The sequence below is a fragment of the Felis catus genome, chromosome B2 (assembly GCF_018350175.1).
Source record: "Felis catus isolate Fca126 chromosome B2, F.catus_Fca126_mat1.0, whole genome shotgun sequence".
In the NCBI taxonomy this organism is placed as follows: Eukaryota; Metazoa; Chordata; class Mammalia; order Carnivora; family Felidae; genus Felis; species Felis catus.
In genome coordinates this window covers 33,986,903-34,003,896 of record NC_058372.1, presented here as the reverse complement: position 1 = coordinate 34,003,896, position 16,994 = coordinate 33,986,903, and the positions used below count along the sequence as shown (strand labels likewise).

At 51.0% G+C, this 16,994-nt stretch overlaps 2 protein-coding genes across 3 annotated transcripts; both read right to left on the bottom strand.

Moving 5' to 3' along the window:
• Positions 1-909: 909 nt before the first annotated feature.
• Positions 910-3,901, bottom strand: RPL10A (ribosomal protein L10a). The gene is made up of 6 exons (XM_003986099.6): positions 3,818-3,901; positions 3,380-3,454; positions 3,208-3,288; positions 2,703-2,851; positions 1,418-1,590; positions 910-1,112 (listed from the first exon to the last, which is right to left on the bottom strand). The coding sequence occupies exons 1-6, from the start codon at positions 3,820-3,822 to the stop codon at positions 942-944; spliced, it is 654 nt and encodes a 217-aa protein (XP_003986148.1). The 5' UTR covers positions 3,823-3,901; the 3' UTR covers positions 910-941.
• Positions 3,902-4,828: 927 nt separating this feature from the next.
• FANCE (FA complementation group E) lies at positions 4,829-16,600 on the bottom strand. Of its 2 annotated transcripts, XM_019831577.3 has the most exons (10): positions 16,126-16,599; positions 12,308-12,929; positions 11,686-11,730; positions 11,336-11,395; positions 10,898-11,041; positions 10,410-10,533; positions 10,120-10,198; positions 8,478-8,544; positions 7,343-7,468; positions 4,829-5,365 (listed from the first exon to the last, which is right to left on the bottom strand). In XM_019831577.3, the coding sequence occupies exons 1-10, from the start codon at positions 16,371-16,373 to the stop codon at positions 5,264-5,266; spliced, it is 1,617 nt and encodes a 538-aa protein (XP_019687136.3). In that variant the 5' UTR covers positions 16,374-16,599; the 3' UTR covers positions 4,829-5,263. The 2 variants fall into 2 exon arrangements, with proteins under 2 accessions (XP_019687136.3, XP_023109662.2); XM_023253894.2 differs by lacking the exon at positions 11,686-11,730 and having other exon boundaries at positions 16,126-16,600.
• Between the last annotated feature and the right edge of the window lie 394 nt (positions 16,601-16,994).

The window sequence follows — 16,994 nt, the reverse complement described above, 5'->3', positions numbered from 1 at the left end:
CGGATTGTTCATGGTTCGAGCTTGTTTCAAGGTACATTTTTATATATACTTTGGATTAGCCTTTCAGCTGTAATAAGAGATGGAGGAATGAACCTGTTACTTTACCAAAGTTAAATGAAGCAGGTTCAAGTCTAATGTTAAATCACAGGTATTTCCCATACCAAAAACCAACTTCCCAGTACTGGGTGTTGGAGGCAAGAACAGGGAACTGCCTGCCGCAGAGCCTACCCAAGTACAAAGATCTAAGTTTCCACAGCCCAATTCTACCCGCTTGCTAAGCTCCCCCAAAAAACAAGGTTGGTGAATTACAATAATACAGATCTATTTGTGTTTTCCTAAACATCTCCGAGTAAATTACTACCCCTGAATATACAGTATTCAACTTGGGGTCACACAAATACTAGATCAGGATTGCAGACAAGAATCTAGGAATCCAAACTCCATTTGGTCCTTGTGATCCCTACAGACTGAGCCTCAACACACCATTTAGAGGGATAAAACCAAACAAAAAAAGCCCACAGAAAGAACCAATGGTGTAAAAGGGAAGCAACTTCAGCACACAGGTTAAGCACGCCGCCAAGGACAGAGTCAACGTCCTCACAGTGAAGGCCCTGACTCCTTTCTACTAGTAAGCAGGAACACTACAGGCTGGAGTCCTAGCCTAGATCAGCCCCTCTAGGGTACAGAAGAGTTTCAGCCCGTTAGTAGTCCTATACTGTCACATGTTGTAAGTATCCAAAAGACCTAAATTTTAAGGTAGATAGAATGCACTTCCTGGTTTGCAGCACGGAGAAAAGGACTAGCCATCACTGGGTGCCAGGAACTGCAGTCATCAGCACAAAGCTCTGGCATGCAATGTCAGCTCACAGAGCACTTCCCTCTCCCCTAGTCACAGGCAGACAGATAACGGCAGGTAGCACTAGGGTTTATTAAACTGCGCCTTAGTACAGGCGTTGGGGCTTGCCCATGGTGCTCTTGATGTATAAAGCCCGGACATTCTGCCAATTCTTCTTGAGCAATGACACCAGGAAATTGACAGCTAAGTGGATGTTATACACAAGCTCATCATCTGTCATCTTCACGTGGCCAACAGCCACTGCCAGACACAACACCTGTGGGAAGAGGAAAGTCAATCAGGTTGGTGGCTAGATGCAACAGAGTAAGAGAGGAGGCACAAGCCAGATGGTCCAAATTGACCTCCAGTCACTAATAAACCTACTCTGACCCCAGGCCAGGAAGACCAGGGCTATGTTAAAAGCTTCAACCCTGCTCAGTGACTGTGACATGTCCTAAGTATCTACAGAAACGCAAACCAGGGCTCCCATGTAGAGAATTCAGAAAAAATAAATGGAAAACTTATTTAGAGAACTCCAGGATGGGTGGTGCTTAACCTATGCAACCCAGCCGCCTTCCTTACCTTCTTCATCTGGAATTTGATTGTGGACTTCACTTCATCCACTTTGGCCACCATATTCTCATTGTGGGTCAGCAAGGAAGGGAACTTGCCAGCCTTATTCAGGCCAGGGCCCAGGATTCGTGGAATCTGCTTGATCAGAGATTCAGAAGCCAGAAAGGCATCATACTTCTTGGCTGGTGAAGAGAAGCAGTTGGATGCTTAGGATCTGGCCCCGGAAAGCAACTCCAACCAGGGCTCTGTCAACCAACTACGAAGTGGCCCCTAACCACCCTGCTAACCCCTCTCTCCAAGTACCAAGTCTTTTTTAATCCTCTCACTCCAGTTTCTCTATCCTCTTGAGTTTTACTGGTCCAACATTCATATGAAACCTGGTCAGAAGCCCAGACTGACCCACCCTCATGTTCAATAGAAAATACACATGCTCATTAAGACTGAGTTCAAATCCTGCCTTCCTACTTTCTAGATTCACAGTAACTAGGGCACCTATTTCCTACCTGTAAAATGCTTACACAAAGGATAAAAACGAAAAAGAAATCAGTTTTAAATAGAAATCCCTAGTCAAAACATACCAGCACCTGACTAGTCCATCTGTGAGAGCTAACCCAATTAGAATCTTCAAAGCCAACATAAAAAGGAACATTTAAAAGGTTAAAAAATGGGGCGCCTGGGTGGCGCAGTCGGTTAAGCGTCTGACTTCAGCCAGGTCACGATCTTGCAGTCTGGGAGTTCGAGCCCCGCGTCAGGCTCTGGGCTGATGGCTCAGAGCCTGGAGCCTGTTTCCAATTCTGTGTCTCCCTCTCTCTCTGCCCCTCCCCCATTCATGCTCTGTCTCTCTCTGTCCCAAAAATAAATAAACATTGAAAAAAAAATTAAAAAAAAAATTTACATAAAAGGTTAAAAATTATCAGAAGTCAACTAACCACAGCAGATCCTTTCCATCACGATTCTACTCCCTCTCCCATCATTTTAAAAATCCAAATGGGGGGGAGGGGGACGGGGGCACCTGGATGGCTCCTGGCACCTGGGTTAAGCTTCCTATTTCAGCTCAAGTCATGACCTCATGGTTCAGGAGTTCAAGCCCCACACTGGGCTCTCCGCTGTCAGCGCAGAGCCCACTTTGGATCATCGCCTCCCTCTCTGCACCTCCCCTGTGCTCTCACTCACTCTCAAAAATAAACATTAAAAAAACAAATAAATGAAAATCCCAATGGCAGAAATACCACTCTTCTACCATTCCCATGGGAACTGTCTGCCCAAATACAAAACCACAGCAAGCCACACTCACCCAGCTTCTTGACTAGCTTTTTATTCTTGTTGAGTTTCTTCAGAGCCTCAATGTCCATGTGGGGAATATCCACAGCCTTCGCCTCATCACAGTGCTGCTGGTCCCCCAGCACACATACGGAGAACTTGGGGCGGGGAGTGGACTTAAGCCTGCGTTTTGGGGGGACAGAACAGGTCAAACCCAGCCTGGGACTCCAAGAGCAGGTGAAGGGGTCTGGGATCGCTGCAGCCACTGAGCCTTACCCAGAAGGTCCACATTCACCAACAGCTAGTCTGGCTTCTCAAACTAGCCGGCGGGCTCGGCCAAGGCCTCCCCACGCCTCCCCTCTTATTTTAAGACCCAGGGTGGGGGTCCGTCCAGCCACGCCTGCCCGGAGCAGGGGGTCTGAACTACCCAAGCGCGTCAGTGCCGCACGTGCCCGCCGCCTCGAGCTCAACCGGGAGCCCGATGGGAGGCGACGGGCACGGGGTCACGGAGGACTGGGTGGGATCAGAACGGTGCCAACCTGACGGTGCCCGAGAAGCGTTTGTCCTTCTGAGGATCATAGTTCTTCAAGCTGATCTGCAGCTCCACGGTCTCCAAAAACCTTAGAGAAGGTAATAAAGTTAACCAGCCGCCCGCGACTGCCCAAGCCACCGCGCTCCGGGCCCGCCCTCCCCGCGGAGACGCGCGCTTACTTCCTGCGCTTGCGCTGGTTCCCGTGCAGGACTTCCCGCACCGCCTCGTACAGGGTATCGCGGGAGACTTTGCTGCTGCGAGAGAGAATCAAGACGAGCGATTAGGACCCGGGAGGCGCCGACCAACACCCTCGGCGTAGTCAGAAGTCTCAGGCTTCGAGACGGAGGAAGGGTTCACGACGCACGCCAAGAGGCTTCCGGACACCAAATCGAGAGCTTTGGGTGCGATAAAGCTGGAGGCCAGGAGGAAGAGATACCTTCCTAGCGGTCGGGCCTGGCGCTCAAACTCGAACGCCGGGCCTGCAGGGCGGCGTCCGGCAAGAAATGCCCCTCGGCAAAGCAGAGGCAAGGATCCCCCCGATTCAGCCCGCAAGTCTGCCCCCACCAAGGTGCCAGGGGGCGCGGATGAGTGTGGATGGCTCCCTAAGTGCCACTTACCTCATAGCGCCACACACAACAGCAGGAAAAAAGAATAATTCAGTTCGCGCATGCGCTCAAATAAGGCTCCTGTTCTCGCGAGATGTAGCTTTCCTTCTGAGCGCGAAGGCCGAGACACGCAATCCCCGGGGAGCCCAGCCGTTTGCGGCCGCTGGAGGGCGCTGCCGCGTGTTACACAGCTAGAGTGGCTCGAACACTGGGAGATAGATTCTGCGGTCCTGGGAGCCCCGTGGCCCGCGAGGAATATTCTCGTTGGCGCCAGCCACTGCCAGGCACCTAATAGGCTGGTACTGGGCACCGCACCGTAATGGTCGCTGAGAGCATGCAGTTCCCCCATGTTTGTCTCTCCAACCTTTCTGCCCTTTTCCTCCTGTCCTGCACACCTGCTTCGGGTCTCAAAAGCGGGTTTTGCTCCTGACCTCTCCCTCACCATCTTGCTCTGGGGCTCAGGGCTTCAGAGGACGTTGTGAGAAGGGAAATGTCACGAAACTTCGGTTCCTGGCCCCTCAAAGCCTGCAGTGGGGAAGAGCTGGGAAAGTACTGTGATGAATTTTCACTCGATAGCTGATTCAATGTCATCTACCCGTTAAGTAGTTACTATAGACAAGGTGCCTCCCTAGCTACTACAACACACACAGCCAGCACTGCACAACCCTTTCTGCCCTTTCCTCGGTCCAACCGGCCCCATCCTCTTCTCTGCCCATAGAAACCCCAGGAGTCCTACAGACTCCTCCTCGAAAGCCTCCAGCTCCAGACTGAGCTGCACCCACCTTCACGGCCCCATTCCCCGGTGGTCAGTGCACAACAGACAGCTCTGATAGGGCCGAGGTGAGTGGCATCACACCTTATCGCATAGAACTGTGAATGAACGAACCTGAGAACTGTCACCTTCCCCTCGCAGAGGATTTCACCAGGAAAAAGATGCCCCTTGTCACTGAGTAGGTGGGTGGTGGTGGTGTGTTGGTTTCAACAAACACCCAGAGTTAATAGGAAGGCAGACACTGCTTTGAATAAGACATTAAACTTCCTGCTTTTTATTAAATATCTGCTTTTTAATAAATTATTATCCAAATCAGAAAGAACACAGAGGGTCATAACATACACTTGAGCATAAGATATTTGTGCTGAGCACACAGGTCACCTCCAGGGCTCCTGAAGCATCATTCATGTATTCTGGGTCTGCTTTGACTCTACTGAGGCCTATCAGAAAGTTTCTGTCCCGGCAGCCTGAAGTAAAAGTGACAAGGAGTGAGCCCATCCAACCCCTCTAGCCCAGGACCCTGCCTGCTGGCTGGAAGGCCAAGATGGCCTCTCTGCATCCTGGAGCAGGGATGGCAGGTTCCGCCATTAGCCCCAGGCAAGGGGTCAGGGAGAGGTACTAGGGGCAGAAGTAGCCTTCAGGAAGCTGGTGAGGGAGCTCCAGGAGTATGGTCCCTTGCTGGATGGTCAGGGAGCCAGACGTCTCAGGGCGGCTTGCAGGGACTTCCTCAGAAAAGTGGTGTTGAGCTCTAGGGCTGTGGCCAGGCCCAGCCTCTGGATTTCAGTGATCTGGGGAGAAGGAAGATAATTATCAGGACTCCAGCAGCTGATCCTTCCCTTTCCCCTCTGCCTCATGGCACTGTTTAGGAAGGAGAGAGGAATCTAGGACACCAGGACAATGGAGGAGATATCTAAACCCATTATTCTGCTATGATTAAGTAAGTTTTCGGGTTCAAGTGGACCAGGGGTCAGATGTTAAGTGTACAACTTACTAAGTCAGCCACATTAAAAAAAAAAAGTTCATATATTTATTTTTGAGAGTGTGTGCATGCACATGCACCCAAGCAGGGAAGGGACAAAGGGGGAGACAGGAAACAGAAAATCTGACAGTGCAGAGCCTGATGCAGGGCTCAAACTCAGGAACTGAAATCATGACCTGAGCCAAAATCAAAGAGTCCGATGCGTAATTGAGTGAGCAACCCAGGCGCCCCCCCCAAGTCGGCCATGTTAATAACAGTTGACAATTATTGGGTGCTTTCTATGTAGGAACACTTTATAACCATGACTTCATAAAATCTGTACAACCTATTTTATTAAAAAAAAGTTTTTTTTTTTAATGTTTATTTATTTTGAGGGAGAGAGACATGGAGCGTGAGCAGGGGAGGGGCAGAGAGAGGGAGACACAGAATCTGAAGCAGACTCCAGGCTCTGAGCTGTCAGCACAGAGCCTGATTCAGGGCTCGAACTCATGAGCTGTGAGATCATGACCTGAGCCGAAGTCAGACGCTTAACCGACTGAACCACCCAGGTGCCCCCCTCCTATTTTACAGAATAGAAAACTGAGGGTCAAAGATGCTCCATTGTGACTGCCACATTCCTTCTGGGCCAGTATTTCTTCCCTGATCTGTTGCTACAACCTCCTGACAGATCTCTGCCCTGTCTTCTCTTGAATCCCCACTCCTTACAGATGTCCGAGGCTTCTTTATAAAATGTACATTTGAGCAACACACTCCAGCTGAAAGCCCTGGGATAACTACTGATGCCTCACATTGGAGGACCTTCTTCCAGGATCTACATAGGGTCTTTGGTGGATCCAGGAGCCTCCTGAAATTGTGCATAAGATGTGTGTTCATGGTTTCATTTTTCTGGGAGGATCTATAGCTTTCATCAAATCATCGGATGGGCCTGTGACTCCCCCAAAAAGGTAAAGAGCCAACAGCCAAGGATGCCTGGCCTTCAGGATAACTCCATGCTCCTCATCAAATTATAGCATCCTCCATAAGATGCTAGCATGGCCTGGCAATGTGAGTCTCAATTTCCTCATCTATAAAATGGAGCTAATAATGGTACCTTCTTATTGGGCTAACACATGGAATAAACTAGCAAGTTAACATAAGCAAAGGGCTTAGAACAGTGCCTGAGACGGAGCAGGGGCTACGCAATATTAGCTCTCAGTATTTTAACTCTAGCCTTGAACCTCACCCCAGCTACCATCTGCCCTCACGTTTTTAGGCCTCAGCTACAGCGAACTACCTGTAGACCCCTTGGACACTCACTGCTTAAACTGTTTCCTTTGCCTGAAATGCCCTTTCCTCAGTCTTGGCCCCTGACCACCATTCACCCTTTCAGAGTTGAGAAGCCTGTCCCAATTCCCAACCACAAGCAGGGTTTAGTTGCACCCCTCTTCCTCTGCCACCCAATGCCCGGCACCCACACCTCTCACCTGGCTCCTACCAGATATTACAGTGATCTGGTTATCATCGCTCTCCTGCCTCACTAGCCTGGCACTGGTGGAGAGTGTCAAGTCAAGGACGGGACTGCGTCATGGTCACTATTCATTCCCCAGTGCCCCATATAACATCTGGCCCACAGCGGTGTTGCTGGGATGAATGAACTCCTAAGCAGTCTCATTCCCCAGTCTTGGGCTTGAACTCATAGTTTCCCTGGCTAACACTCAGGGTGTCTTCCCCAGCAAACACTAGACATACACCCTCGTGGCACACTCAGAGCAGCGGGACCAGCCCTCATGGCCCTACTGATACTCACATTGGCCTGATACTTGGTCATCACTGTCAGCATGAGCTTGGCATAGGCCACAGACGTGGCGGCTGCTGGCCCCTCTTTACAGAGCTTCTCCATCAACACACTGAACTTCTCAGGGGTCATCTCCACCTGCACACATTGGGAGATGGGACAGAACAAGAAAGGGCCCCGGATTTAAATCCCAATTCTACCACTTCCTAACTAGGTAACCCCGGGAAGGTCACTTAACCACACGAAGCCTCAGTTTCTACATCTGTAAAATGAGGTTCATAATATCTAATCCTAAAGATGGCGAAAAGGATTAAATGAGATAATGCACATAAAGCCTGGCACATAGGTCTTGGCCTGGCTTGGTGGTTTAAGGTATAAAGCAGTGAGGAGTCCCAAGGGGTAGTGCCAGCATAGTAACAATAGCTCTCCTTAATAATAATGTAATCGATACTTATTATGTATCAGGCACTGTTCTGAGCACTTTACACCAATTATCGATTTCAACCTCACCCCAACCTTGGGTGTCATCACTTCCATTTTGTAGATGGGGAGACTGAGGCATAAAGAGGTCAGGTCAACTACCTAAGTTATAAAAAATGAGGTAGGACTTCAGGTAGTGATATGGAAAAATTGCCAAAATATAGTGTCAGGTTAAAAAAGCAAAGTACAGAGAACTGAGCTTGGTGTGTTACCATCTATGTAAAAAGCAAGGAAAAAGTGAACTTAAACACATGTCCTTATATAGAAAAACCCTCTGGGAGGGTTCCCCTGGAACTAGTAACACTGACTAGCCCTGGAGAGGGGACCTGGATGGCTGGGGGAATATTTTTCACCATATCCTTTGGGCTTTACAATTTTTGAACAAAAGGATCTATAACCTACTCAAAAATAAAATTAAATTTATACACAAACACACCAAAAAGTCCCTCCCCAAGGCCACACGGCTAGTAAGAGGCAGAGCTAGGACTTACCAGGCAGTCAGCTCTCTGCTACCAGCCTTTCCGGCCCCAGGACTCCCTTACCGTCAGGGGGTACCTGTTCTGCTTGCCCCTCCACCACTGGAGGGATCAGAAACCCGGGAGCCCCACGCCCGGCCACAGCATTGCAGCACTTCTCGGTCCACCCCTCCCCAGGGCAGCCTGCTCACCTGCCGTTCCAGGAGTGACTGCAACACCAGGAACGTCTTCTCTTTCCAGGGCAGCTCCAAGATCTGTCTGCAAAAAGCACAGGCTCCAGTGAGACCGGCCCAAGCCTGGGAATCCATTGCTCCTACCCCAAGGCAGTGCCAGGCACTGGAGACAGCCAAGATCCCCAGCCAACCAAGGAAGTACTCAGAGCCCCCGATGCTGGCGGCCATTCAGTAGCCAGCCCATACTCGGTGCTGGGAAGACTACAGCCCAAGACTCCTGGAAGGGATGGTGAAGGACTTGGCGTGAGGTGTACAAAGGTTCCCTGAAAAATAAGCAGGAGTGGAGAGAGCATCCCAGGTACCAAAGGTGAGGGTGAGCCAAAGATGCAGTGAGATGATACCTATGAAGGCTTTCTAGAGAAGGCGGCATGCCCTGCAGAGCACAGGGAAAAAGTAGACCACAGTGGGGGCCACTCTACTGTGCTTCCTGTTCTACCGCACAGTCCTCTGCTTGCACGCATGGGCAGTGCATCACATGGAAACAGTGTGGCTTCGTGGGTAGACGGTCTTGAGTCAGATTCCAGGCTTTATCCCTGGCTGGCTGTGTGACCTCTGACCACGTCCCTTAACTACTCTGAGCTTCAGTTTTTCCAACTCTAAGGCAGCAACAGCACCTACCTCACAGGACGGCATGAAGACTGAGATAATGAACTTAAAGCACAGACAACGTACTCGATAAGTGGTGGCGGACGTTGTTTTTCAGGCCGCCCCCTTCTCATGTTACAGTTAGCATTTTACATTTCACATTAGTGTCCAATGGGGTTGTAGCTCCCCATTGTTCCTACATGTCTGGATTGTGACTCCCCAGTTTTAATACCCAAACCAAACACCAATTTATTTTTTTTTAATTTTTTTTTCAATGTTTTTATTTATTTTTGGGACAGAGAGAGACAGAGCATGAACGGGGGAGGGGCAGAGAGAGAGGGAGACACAGAATCGGAAACAGGCTCCAGGCTCCGAGCCATCAGCCCAGAGCCTGACGCGGGGCTCGAACTCACGGACCGCGAGATCGTGACCTGGCTGAAGTCGGACGCTTAACCGACTGCGCCACCCAGGCGCCCCCAAACACCAATTTAATAACAATCTTTGAGCACTTACTAGGGGCCAAATACTGTGCGGAGGTCTATGTGCATTACCACATTTGATATCTAGAAAAAATCCCACGGAGCGAATATCATCCCCATTTTCTTATATGAGGAAACAGGCTCACAGAGATGGAATAACCTGTCTGGATTCACCAAGGCAAGGCTGAGATTTGAAATCCTGTCTGTCTGACCCCAGAGCCTGTGCTCTTAACCTCTGTGCCAACTACACTGTGCACTACTCAGGAGCAGGGACCCCCAGCCTCTTCTCTACCTTCTCCAAGGCACCCGGCATGGAAGACTGAAACCCTGGCCTTGGGAAGGTTCACGGGATGGCAACTGGCACATGCCCACGGGAGGGAGGACAGGCCAGGCAACAGCGAGAGGGGCATCAGCTGTGCAGTTGCCGGTCTTTCAGGCACAGGGCCTGGTACCCAGCCAGCTCCAACTCCAGAATGCCGGGAGCCAGCCCGGCCAGTGGGAGCGGGTGGGGGCAGCACGGAGGCCTGTACACTTACCCCAGCATTAGAACCTGCGTGTCTGGCTCCAGGGCCTCATCCTTCATAAGGCAGCAGAGTAACTCTGTTTGAGCTGGACCTGGGTAGAGGACAGCAGAACAAGGGAAGTCTGGGAGGAAATGGTAGGAGAGGATGGAACAGAATGCCTGGCTCATTACAGGGGGGCATCGTCAGGGAAGCAGCAGGTAACCTTACCGACTGAATACACAACTGCCAGGGCCACCCTGGAGTGAAGGGTGCTGAGAACAGAGAGGGAAGAACTACTGGGCCGGGGCTCGTTCCAGAATTACCAGTTCCTGGGGCCTGGAGCACAGGGCCAAGAAGGGTTCTGCAGACAGGATAAGCATACTTGGCACAGAAGGAGGTCAGGGCAGTCACGAGCAGGCGGGAGGCCGAGGAAGTCAGGGACAGAATCTACAGCCAGTGGGGAGGAAAATATTAATTAATTCATTTCTTCTTCCCTGTAATAAATGCTTATCAGACATATTTCAGATGGTGATCGATGTTACAAAGAAAAAACAAAAATTCTTTTTTTTAGAACTCACATGGGAGGACAAAAAGTTCCCTTCCCCAGCTCCTAAATCCCTTCAGCTTCTGGAAGGGTCTGGGGCCCACAAGGGAGGAATGAGATGCCATGTGGAGAGATGGCCTGGAGGTCCATGCTCTTTCTGTGCCCCAGGCTGCCTTGGGAACCCCTTCTCCCAAGCACACTCTTCTGCGGGCTCACATTCTTTCCCCCACTGTCCCCAGCATGCCAAGTGTATCCCAATGCACCTACCCGTCTTAGAAAGAGGCTCTTGGTCAGAATTGTAGCATTGCTGAGGCTAAGGTCTGGTGAAAGGGACAGAAGCCAGGTGCAGAACTGCAGGAGAGCTGTGTCCGAAAGCTGCAGGAGCTGCAGCTGGGCACACAGCAGTTCCATCTGCCAAGTAGGAGGGAAACATAGACACTCGGTCTGTCTCTGCTAGGCGGTCTCAAGCCAACTGGGCAGCAGAATGGGTGGGGCAAGGACACTCCAAGGGAAGGGAAGGCAGGGAGAGCTGCCCTATGGTGAGGGGCCAAGGGCTCAAAGGAAGCACACGGTGACCCCTGCCCAAGAGACCAAAAACCCAATAAAATCCCCTCCCCACATTCCCACACGAGGCAAGGAAACACAGATGTAAGTGGAAAAAGGCTGGGGACATATCCTCAGGCCAGGCCGTCTTCCTGGACTCACCTGGCTTGGACTGCATTCGTGGAGAAGCTGTAGCTCAACTGGAGGGGCACCCTCCAAGCCCTGGAAAGGCAAATCCCATGTTAGGGCTGGCAGAGCCCCTGGTGACAAGTCAGAGACCACCCCTTTGTCTGGCACAGTGGGTGGGTGAGGACCCTGGATGCTACCAGAGGAGAGGGACTGCTCTGGGGTTAGACGACGTATCTGGACTTGGGCCAAGAAGAGCCCCTGTGGTGACGGTCCTCAGACCTTCACCCTGACCCTCATTGTCCAAACAGCCTGTGCTCTCCTGGGCGTGGCTGAAATCCAGGCAGAAGGTGGAAGAAGGGCAATGGTGAGCAGGGGTCAGTTACCTCCCCGAAGGTCTTGAGCAGCTGCTGCAGCCTGGGAACCTGGTCCTGCAGAGGAGAACCTGATCACTGCTGAGTCCCTACCAGCACAGTGTGGCCCCAAGCCCAGCCCTAGCTCCCTCTCCAGAGAAGGCCCTGGGTCAGTGGGAGCTAGGGGGCAAAGATGATTCACGAAGACCAAGAACACAAAGCCTAACCTTGAAAAGTACTTAAGAACTCAAAGTAGACAAGGCCCATGGAAATCCAGCTGTCTAGATTGACCTCTCTGCACCCACCCTAATGGGGGTAAGACCCAGGCCTTGGGTCGGGAGGACAGGCCGAACACGGCACAGTCCCATGCCCTCTCCATAGGATAGCTCTGGAGCTTCTCTTCTTGCTTGGCATCCTTTAACCTCACATTGTACATCTTTAGGCCAAAGGTTCCCCACCTCCAATAACTCCCTTCCTACCTCATCCTCAGAAGCTGTGGAGCAGAGACTATATTCCCTTAACCTCACCCTCCTACCCCTTGCTCCATGGACCACAGTTATCCCAGTTGGGAAATGGTCTCCCAACCAGCTTTGACCCTGGATAAACCCCCCACTCCTGGAGGATCCCTCTAAATCCAGCCTCCCCACCCTAGTACCTGGATAGCTTTGGGCAGCTCCAAATTCTCAGCTAGGCCCTTGGCATCCTCCAGACTCTGACCAGCCACACTGGGCTCAGCCTGGACAGGCTGGTTCTTAATGGGCAATGTACCTCCTCCACCTGCCAGGGATTCCAAAGATTCAGGTTCGTGTCTCTCCTCCTTGTGACCTTCTTCCTCCCTTTCCAAATATCGGAACCTTTTGGGGGCCCTCTCCCCCTCAGGCCTGGAAGGCTCGTCCTCTGGCCCCTTTCTGCGTTTCCCAGGCCAATGGGGGTCCTCATCCTCCTTGTCCTCCTCTTCTTCCTCTCCAGGATCCGGAGTCTGGAGCAACTTCAGCCTCCTGCCTCCCTGGCCCAGCCGCCTACACAGGCCTTGGAGCTGTCTCTGGCAGCTTTTAGACAATGGGGATGCTCCCGCAGTCGATACCCCAACGTCTAGATCCCTTCGCAGCAATTCCCCCAGGGCCCGGAGCCAGGTGTCAGGGTCAGGGCTTTGGTCTTGCTGTGCAATCTGCAGCACAGAGAGCAGTCCGCTTTCAGGCAGCGACGGCCAAACAGCCATCAGCAGGGACATCAGGTTCCTCTGGCATAACTGAGGCAATCGCAGCAGCAGTGGCTTCCTGGGGAGCAGGAGGACAAGCAGTCAAGAGCATCTTCCTGGAAGGAGCACAGGACAGACTGCATAGAGCTACAGGTTAGATGGCAATGGACAGACCGGGTAACTAGGAGGCAGTACCTGCGAGTCAGTATGGATGGAGGGGGACAGCATGACAGTCATTCAACAAGCACTTATCGAGCGTGTATTTTACGTTGTTGTTAAATCAGCTTGAGTTCATTTTACTATTACTAAACAGCCAAAATTTCTCTGAACAATTCAATATTTTTTAAATTGAGCATGTATTCATGTATTCTATGCTAGGCTCTGTTCTTTGACATCTCCTAGTTCAGCTCAAAAATTCACATTGAAACCTACTCTACAAAAGATCTATGCTTGTTTTACAAAAAAAAAAAAAAAAAGTCCCTTCCCAAACTTTACATAAAAATAATACCCCAGGGGTGCCTGGCTGACTCAGTCAGTAGAGCATGTGACTCTTTTTTAATTTTGTAAAACGATTTATTTATTTAAGTCTATACCCAACATGGGGGGGGGGGGCTCAAACTCAAGACCCTAAGATCAAGAGTCACATGCTCCACCAACTGAGCCAGCCAGGCACCCCTAGAGCGTGTGATTCTTGATCTCAGGGTCATGAGTTCAAGCCCCAGGTTGGGCACAGAGCTTACTTAAAAAGATAAATAAAATTAAACAAAGAATGTGCTGTGGGATGGACCAAGGCCCAAAGTAAAATAATAACACTCTAGGATGCTGTGCAGTGCTTATTCTGCAGCCCTGTGCTCTCCTTGGCAATCCCCTGGAACTCACAAGGTTACATCAGTCTAGCTGTGACATTCCTTTCACCCAGCTGAGTTCCTGAGAGGCACAGGCAGTGTCTCCTTCCTCCATGTCTCAGTACCCAGCAGAGCATCAGCCCACATCAGGCACTTGGTACACACTTTATTGAATGAATTAACTCTCAGAATTAAGTGTCCAGACATCGGCAAGGACTACTGTGGACAGAGCAGTGTAGCCGTCTGTAATGCTGTAAAGGCACGAATCCAGACGCTGTGGGACCCGAGGCTTACTGGTGTGGCAAGTCATGGGTACATCAAGCCCACCTGCCATCACACCTCTGCTCCTCTCTATGGGACTTTGCAGGGCTGCTTATCATCATACACATGGGGCACCTGGGATGAGTCAAAGAGAAAAAAAATCTGACTTTTATTTCTTTGTGAAAACCAACCACTTAAGTGAGAGAGAAAACTAAAGTAAAAGTTAAAAAGATGATCGATTTGGGGTACCTGGGTGGCTCAGTCAGTTAAGCCTCCGACTTGGCTCAGGTCATGATCTTATGGTTCGTGGGTCTGAGCCCTGGGTCGGGCTCTGTGCTGACAGCTCAGAGCCTGGAGCCTGCTTCAGATTCTGTGTCTCCCTCTCTCTGTGCCCCTCTCCCGGCTCATGCTCTGCCTCTCTCTCTCAAAAATAAATAAACATTAAAAAAAAATTTTTTAAAATATGGTCAATTTGTGGTAGAGGATGATTAGGAGTACAGAGGTGGGGGAGACCCTATCCTAACTTCAAGGACTTATAACTCTTGTGTGTGCACGAACCCCCTTATCAAAATAAGTGTTAAATGCACAAAATAAAACACATGAGATTATGAAAGAAACCAATTATACTGAAGTAAAGTTGTACCCAGAGACCTTAGATTAAGTCCCCTCCTCTTATTCTGTCCGGAAAAAGCCAGACAGCTGGACAAACATTTCTATGACCTCCAATTTGGGGATGCAGAAAGTCCTCCTGAGCCATTTCTTGAAAAAAAAAATTCAAAGTGGGGTGTGGGAAGCCAGTATTAGAACTTACATTTCTACTTACCTAAAACATAAGAAGTTAGTTATCATAAATATTTAATGTATGGAACGGCCCTTCACCTTCCAGTCTCCAGCCCAATTTTGAGGGAGGGGTATCCAAGTGTGCAGAGCCCCCTAGAGGCTGAAGGCAGCACCTCACTTTTTAAATTTTTCTGTGCACTTTAATTAGGATAATTAAAGGAATTTATGGATACGGTATTGTTTTTTAACAACACCAACCTCACTAAATGGACACACAACTTATAAGGATGACTGAAAAGAAACTGAATGCCAGTAAAAGACGCACACCAAATAAGAAAATGGCAGAGCTGACCCTTCTCCTAGCAGAAATTGTCACATAAAAAAAATTTTTTTTTAAAGTTCAAAGTCATACCAAAGACTATAATTATCAAGAACACCATCCTTAAGAAAAGTGATTTTGCCCTAGAATGTACACTGTGCTTTGAAAATTCGACATTATAAAGCCATTCCAACAGATGGTCCGTTTTCTCACGTTTTAAATGTCTATTTTTGTATACTTTATAATGTGCGCTACTTTTTTTTAGGTTTTATTTATTTATTTGGGGGTGGGGCAGAGAGAGAGGGTGAGAATCCCAAGCAGGCTCCACCAAGTCAGCACAGAGCCGGACAGGGGGCTGGATCCCATAAACCATGGGACCATGACTTGAGTCCAATTCAAGAGTCAAAGGCTCAACTAACTGAGCCACCCAGGCACCCCTTGGGCATTATTTTTGCACTTGTGTACACTTTGTTATAGGTAAGTATCCCTACGCTGGAGGTATGCGTTCCATTTCTTTAGAGATGGGAATCTGCGAACAGAATCTATTTGAGCCCAGTGTCGTCTTTTTTTTTTTTTTTTAATTTTTTAAATATTTATTTTTCAGAGAGAGACAGACAGACGGAGCGTGAGCAGGGGAGGGGCAGAAAGAGAGGGAGACACAGAATCCGAAGTAGGCTCCAGGCTCCGAATCGTCAGCACAGAGCCCGAGGTGGGGCTCGAACTCATGAACCACCAGGAGCTCATGACCTGACCTGAGCCAAAGTGGGAAGCTGAACCAAACTGAGCCACCCAGGCGCCCCCGGCCGACTGGCTTCTAATTACTCATTTACACTCAGCGGAAGGCGGGTGTCTTCCAGGCAGGTTCGCGGCTGCGTCCGGGCACCCAGCAGGTTCTCAATAAAGGTCTGTTGGATGCTCCTCCCTACAGGGTGCGCGGCAGGGACGCCCGGCTGAGGGGAACCAATTAACCGCTCCGGGATTCGGTCTCTTCATCTAGAAAAGTGGGCGGCGCCAGCCCCTGCCTCACACGACCTTGGAGAAATGCCGCGCCCCACAACCAGATGACTTACAGCTCAAGGCGACAGTCCGGGCCCTCCACGACGGGTTCCTCCTGGCACAGCGCCTCGAGGACGTGGCCCCAGCCGAAGGGCTCCCCGCCGCGACTGCCCAGCGCCCGCAGCAGGCCCAGGCCGCGCCGCGCTCCATCCGGCCCGGCCTGCAGCGCCTGCAGCAGGAGCCGGGCGGGGGCATCCAGCTGCGCCCAGGGCGCCGACCCCGAGCCCTCAGGCAGGGCGGGTGCAGCCTCCGAGGCTGCCATGCCCGGGACCCGGGTGCTGTGCCAGCTGCCGATCTGGTTCCTGACCTCAGCCTCGACAACTGGGGAAAGGGAGCAGGACCCCAGCGCCTGCCCCGACGCCGCGGAGAGTGTCCTCCCGCACCTGCCACACTCCGCGCTCGGAGACGCACACTGAGCACCACCCGCCGGTGAGATTCGCGCCCAGTGTTAGAAAGGTACCGAGCGGGGTGTGGCTAGGGGCGGGGCCGGACGTGGAGCGAGAGGCCAGGGTAGGCCGGAAGGGGCGGGGCTAGCAATGATCCTGGCCAGAGAGTCTGGGAACGGAGTAAGGGGGCGGGAGGAAGGCCCCGCGAGATCCGCGGATGGGGCGGGACCGCGGTGAGGGCGGGGCCACAATGTGGGAATTCGCTTGTAGCTTGTAGGAGGTGTCCTGCCGGAGGTAGTGGAGTGGGGCGGGGCTTGGTGAAGGGGTGGATCTTTGCCTGTGATCTACACCTTCCTTCCTCCACACTTCCTGAAGTAGTTGGGCGGGAGGTGGGGTGCTGAGTGAATGTGAGGGGTTCTGTTGTTCTTTTTTTTTTTTTTTTCAATGTTTATTTTTGAGGGAGTCAGAGCGGGAGACACAGAATCCGAAGAGGCTTC

Coding starts and splice junctions, on each gene's coding strand:
- RPL10A (XM_003986099.6), bottom strand. Junction 3,289..3,379: donor AACCAGCGCAAGCGCAGGAA/GTAAGCGCGCGT, acceptor ACCTTCTCTAAG/GTTTTTGGAGACCGTGGAGC. Junction 1,591..2,702: donor AAAGCTAGTCAAGAAGCTGG/GTGAGTGTGGCT, acceptor TCTCTTCACCAG/CCAAGAAGTATGATGCCTTT.
- FANCE (XM_019831577.3), bottom strand. CDS start 16,373: ATGGCAGCCTCGGAGGCTGCACCCGCCCTGCCTGAGGGCTCGGGGTCG. Junction 11,042..11,335: donor ACGAATGCAGTCCAAGCCAG/GTGAGTCCAGGA, acceptor CCTACTTGGCAG/ATGGAACTGCTGTGTGCCCA. Junction 7,469..8,477: donor AGTCACTCCTGGAACGGCAG/GTGAGCAGGCTG, acceptor CAATGTGTGCAG/GTGGAGATGACCCCTGAGAA.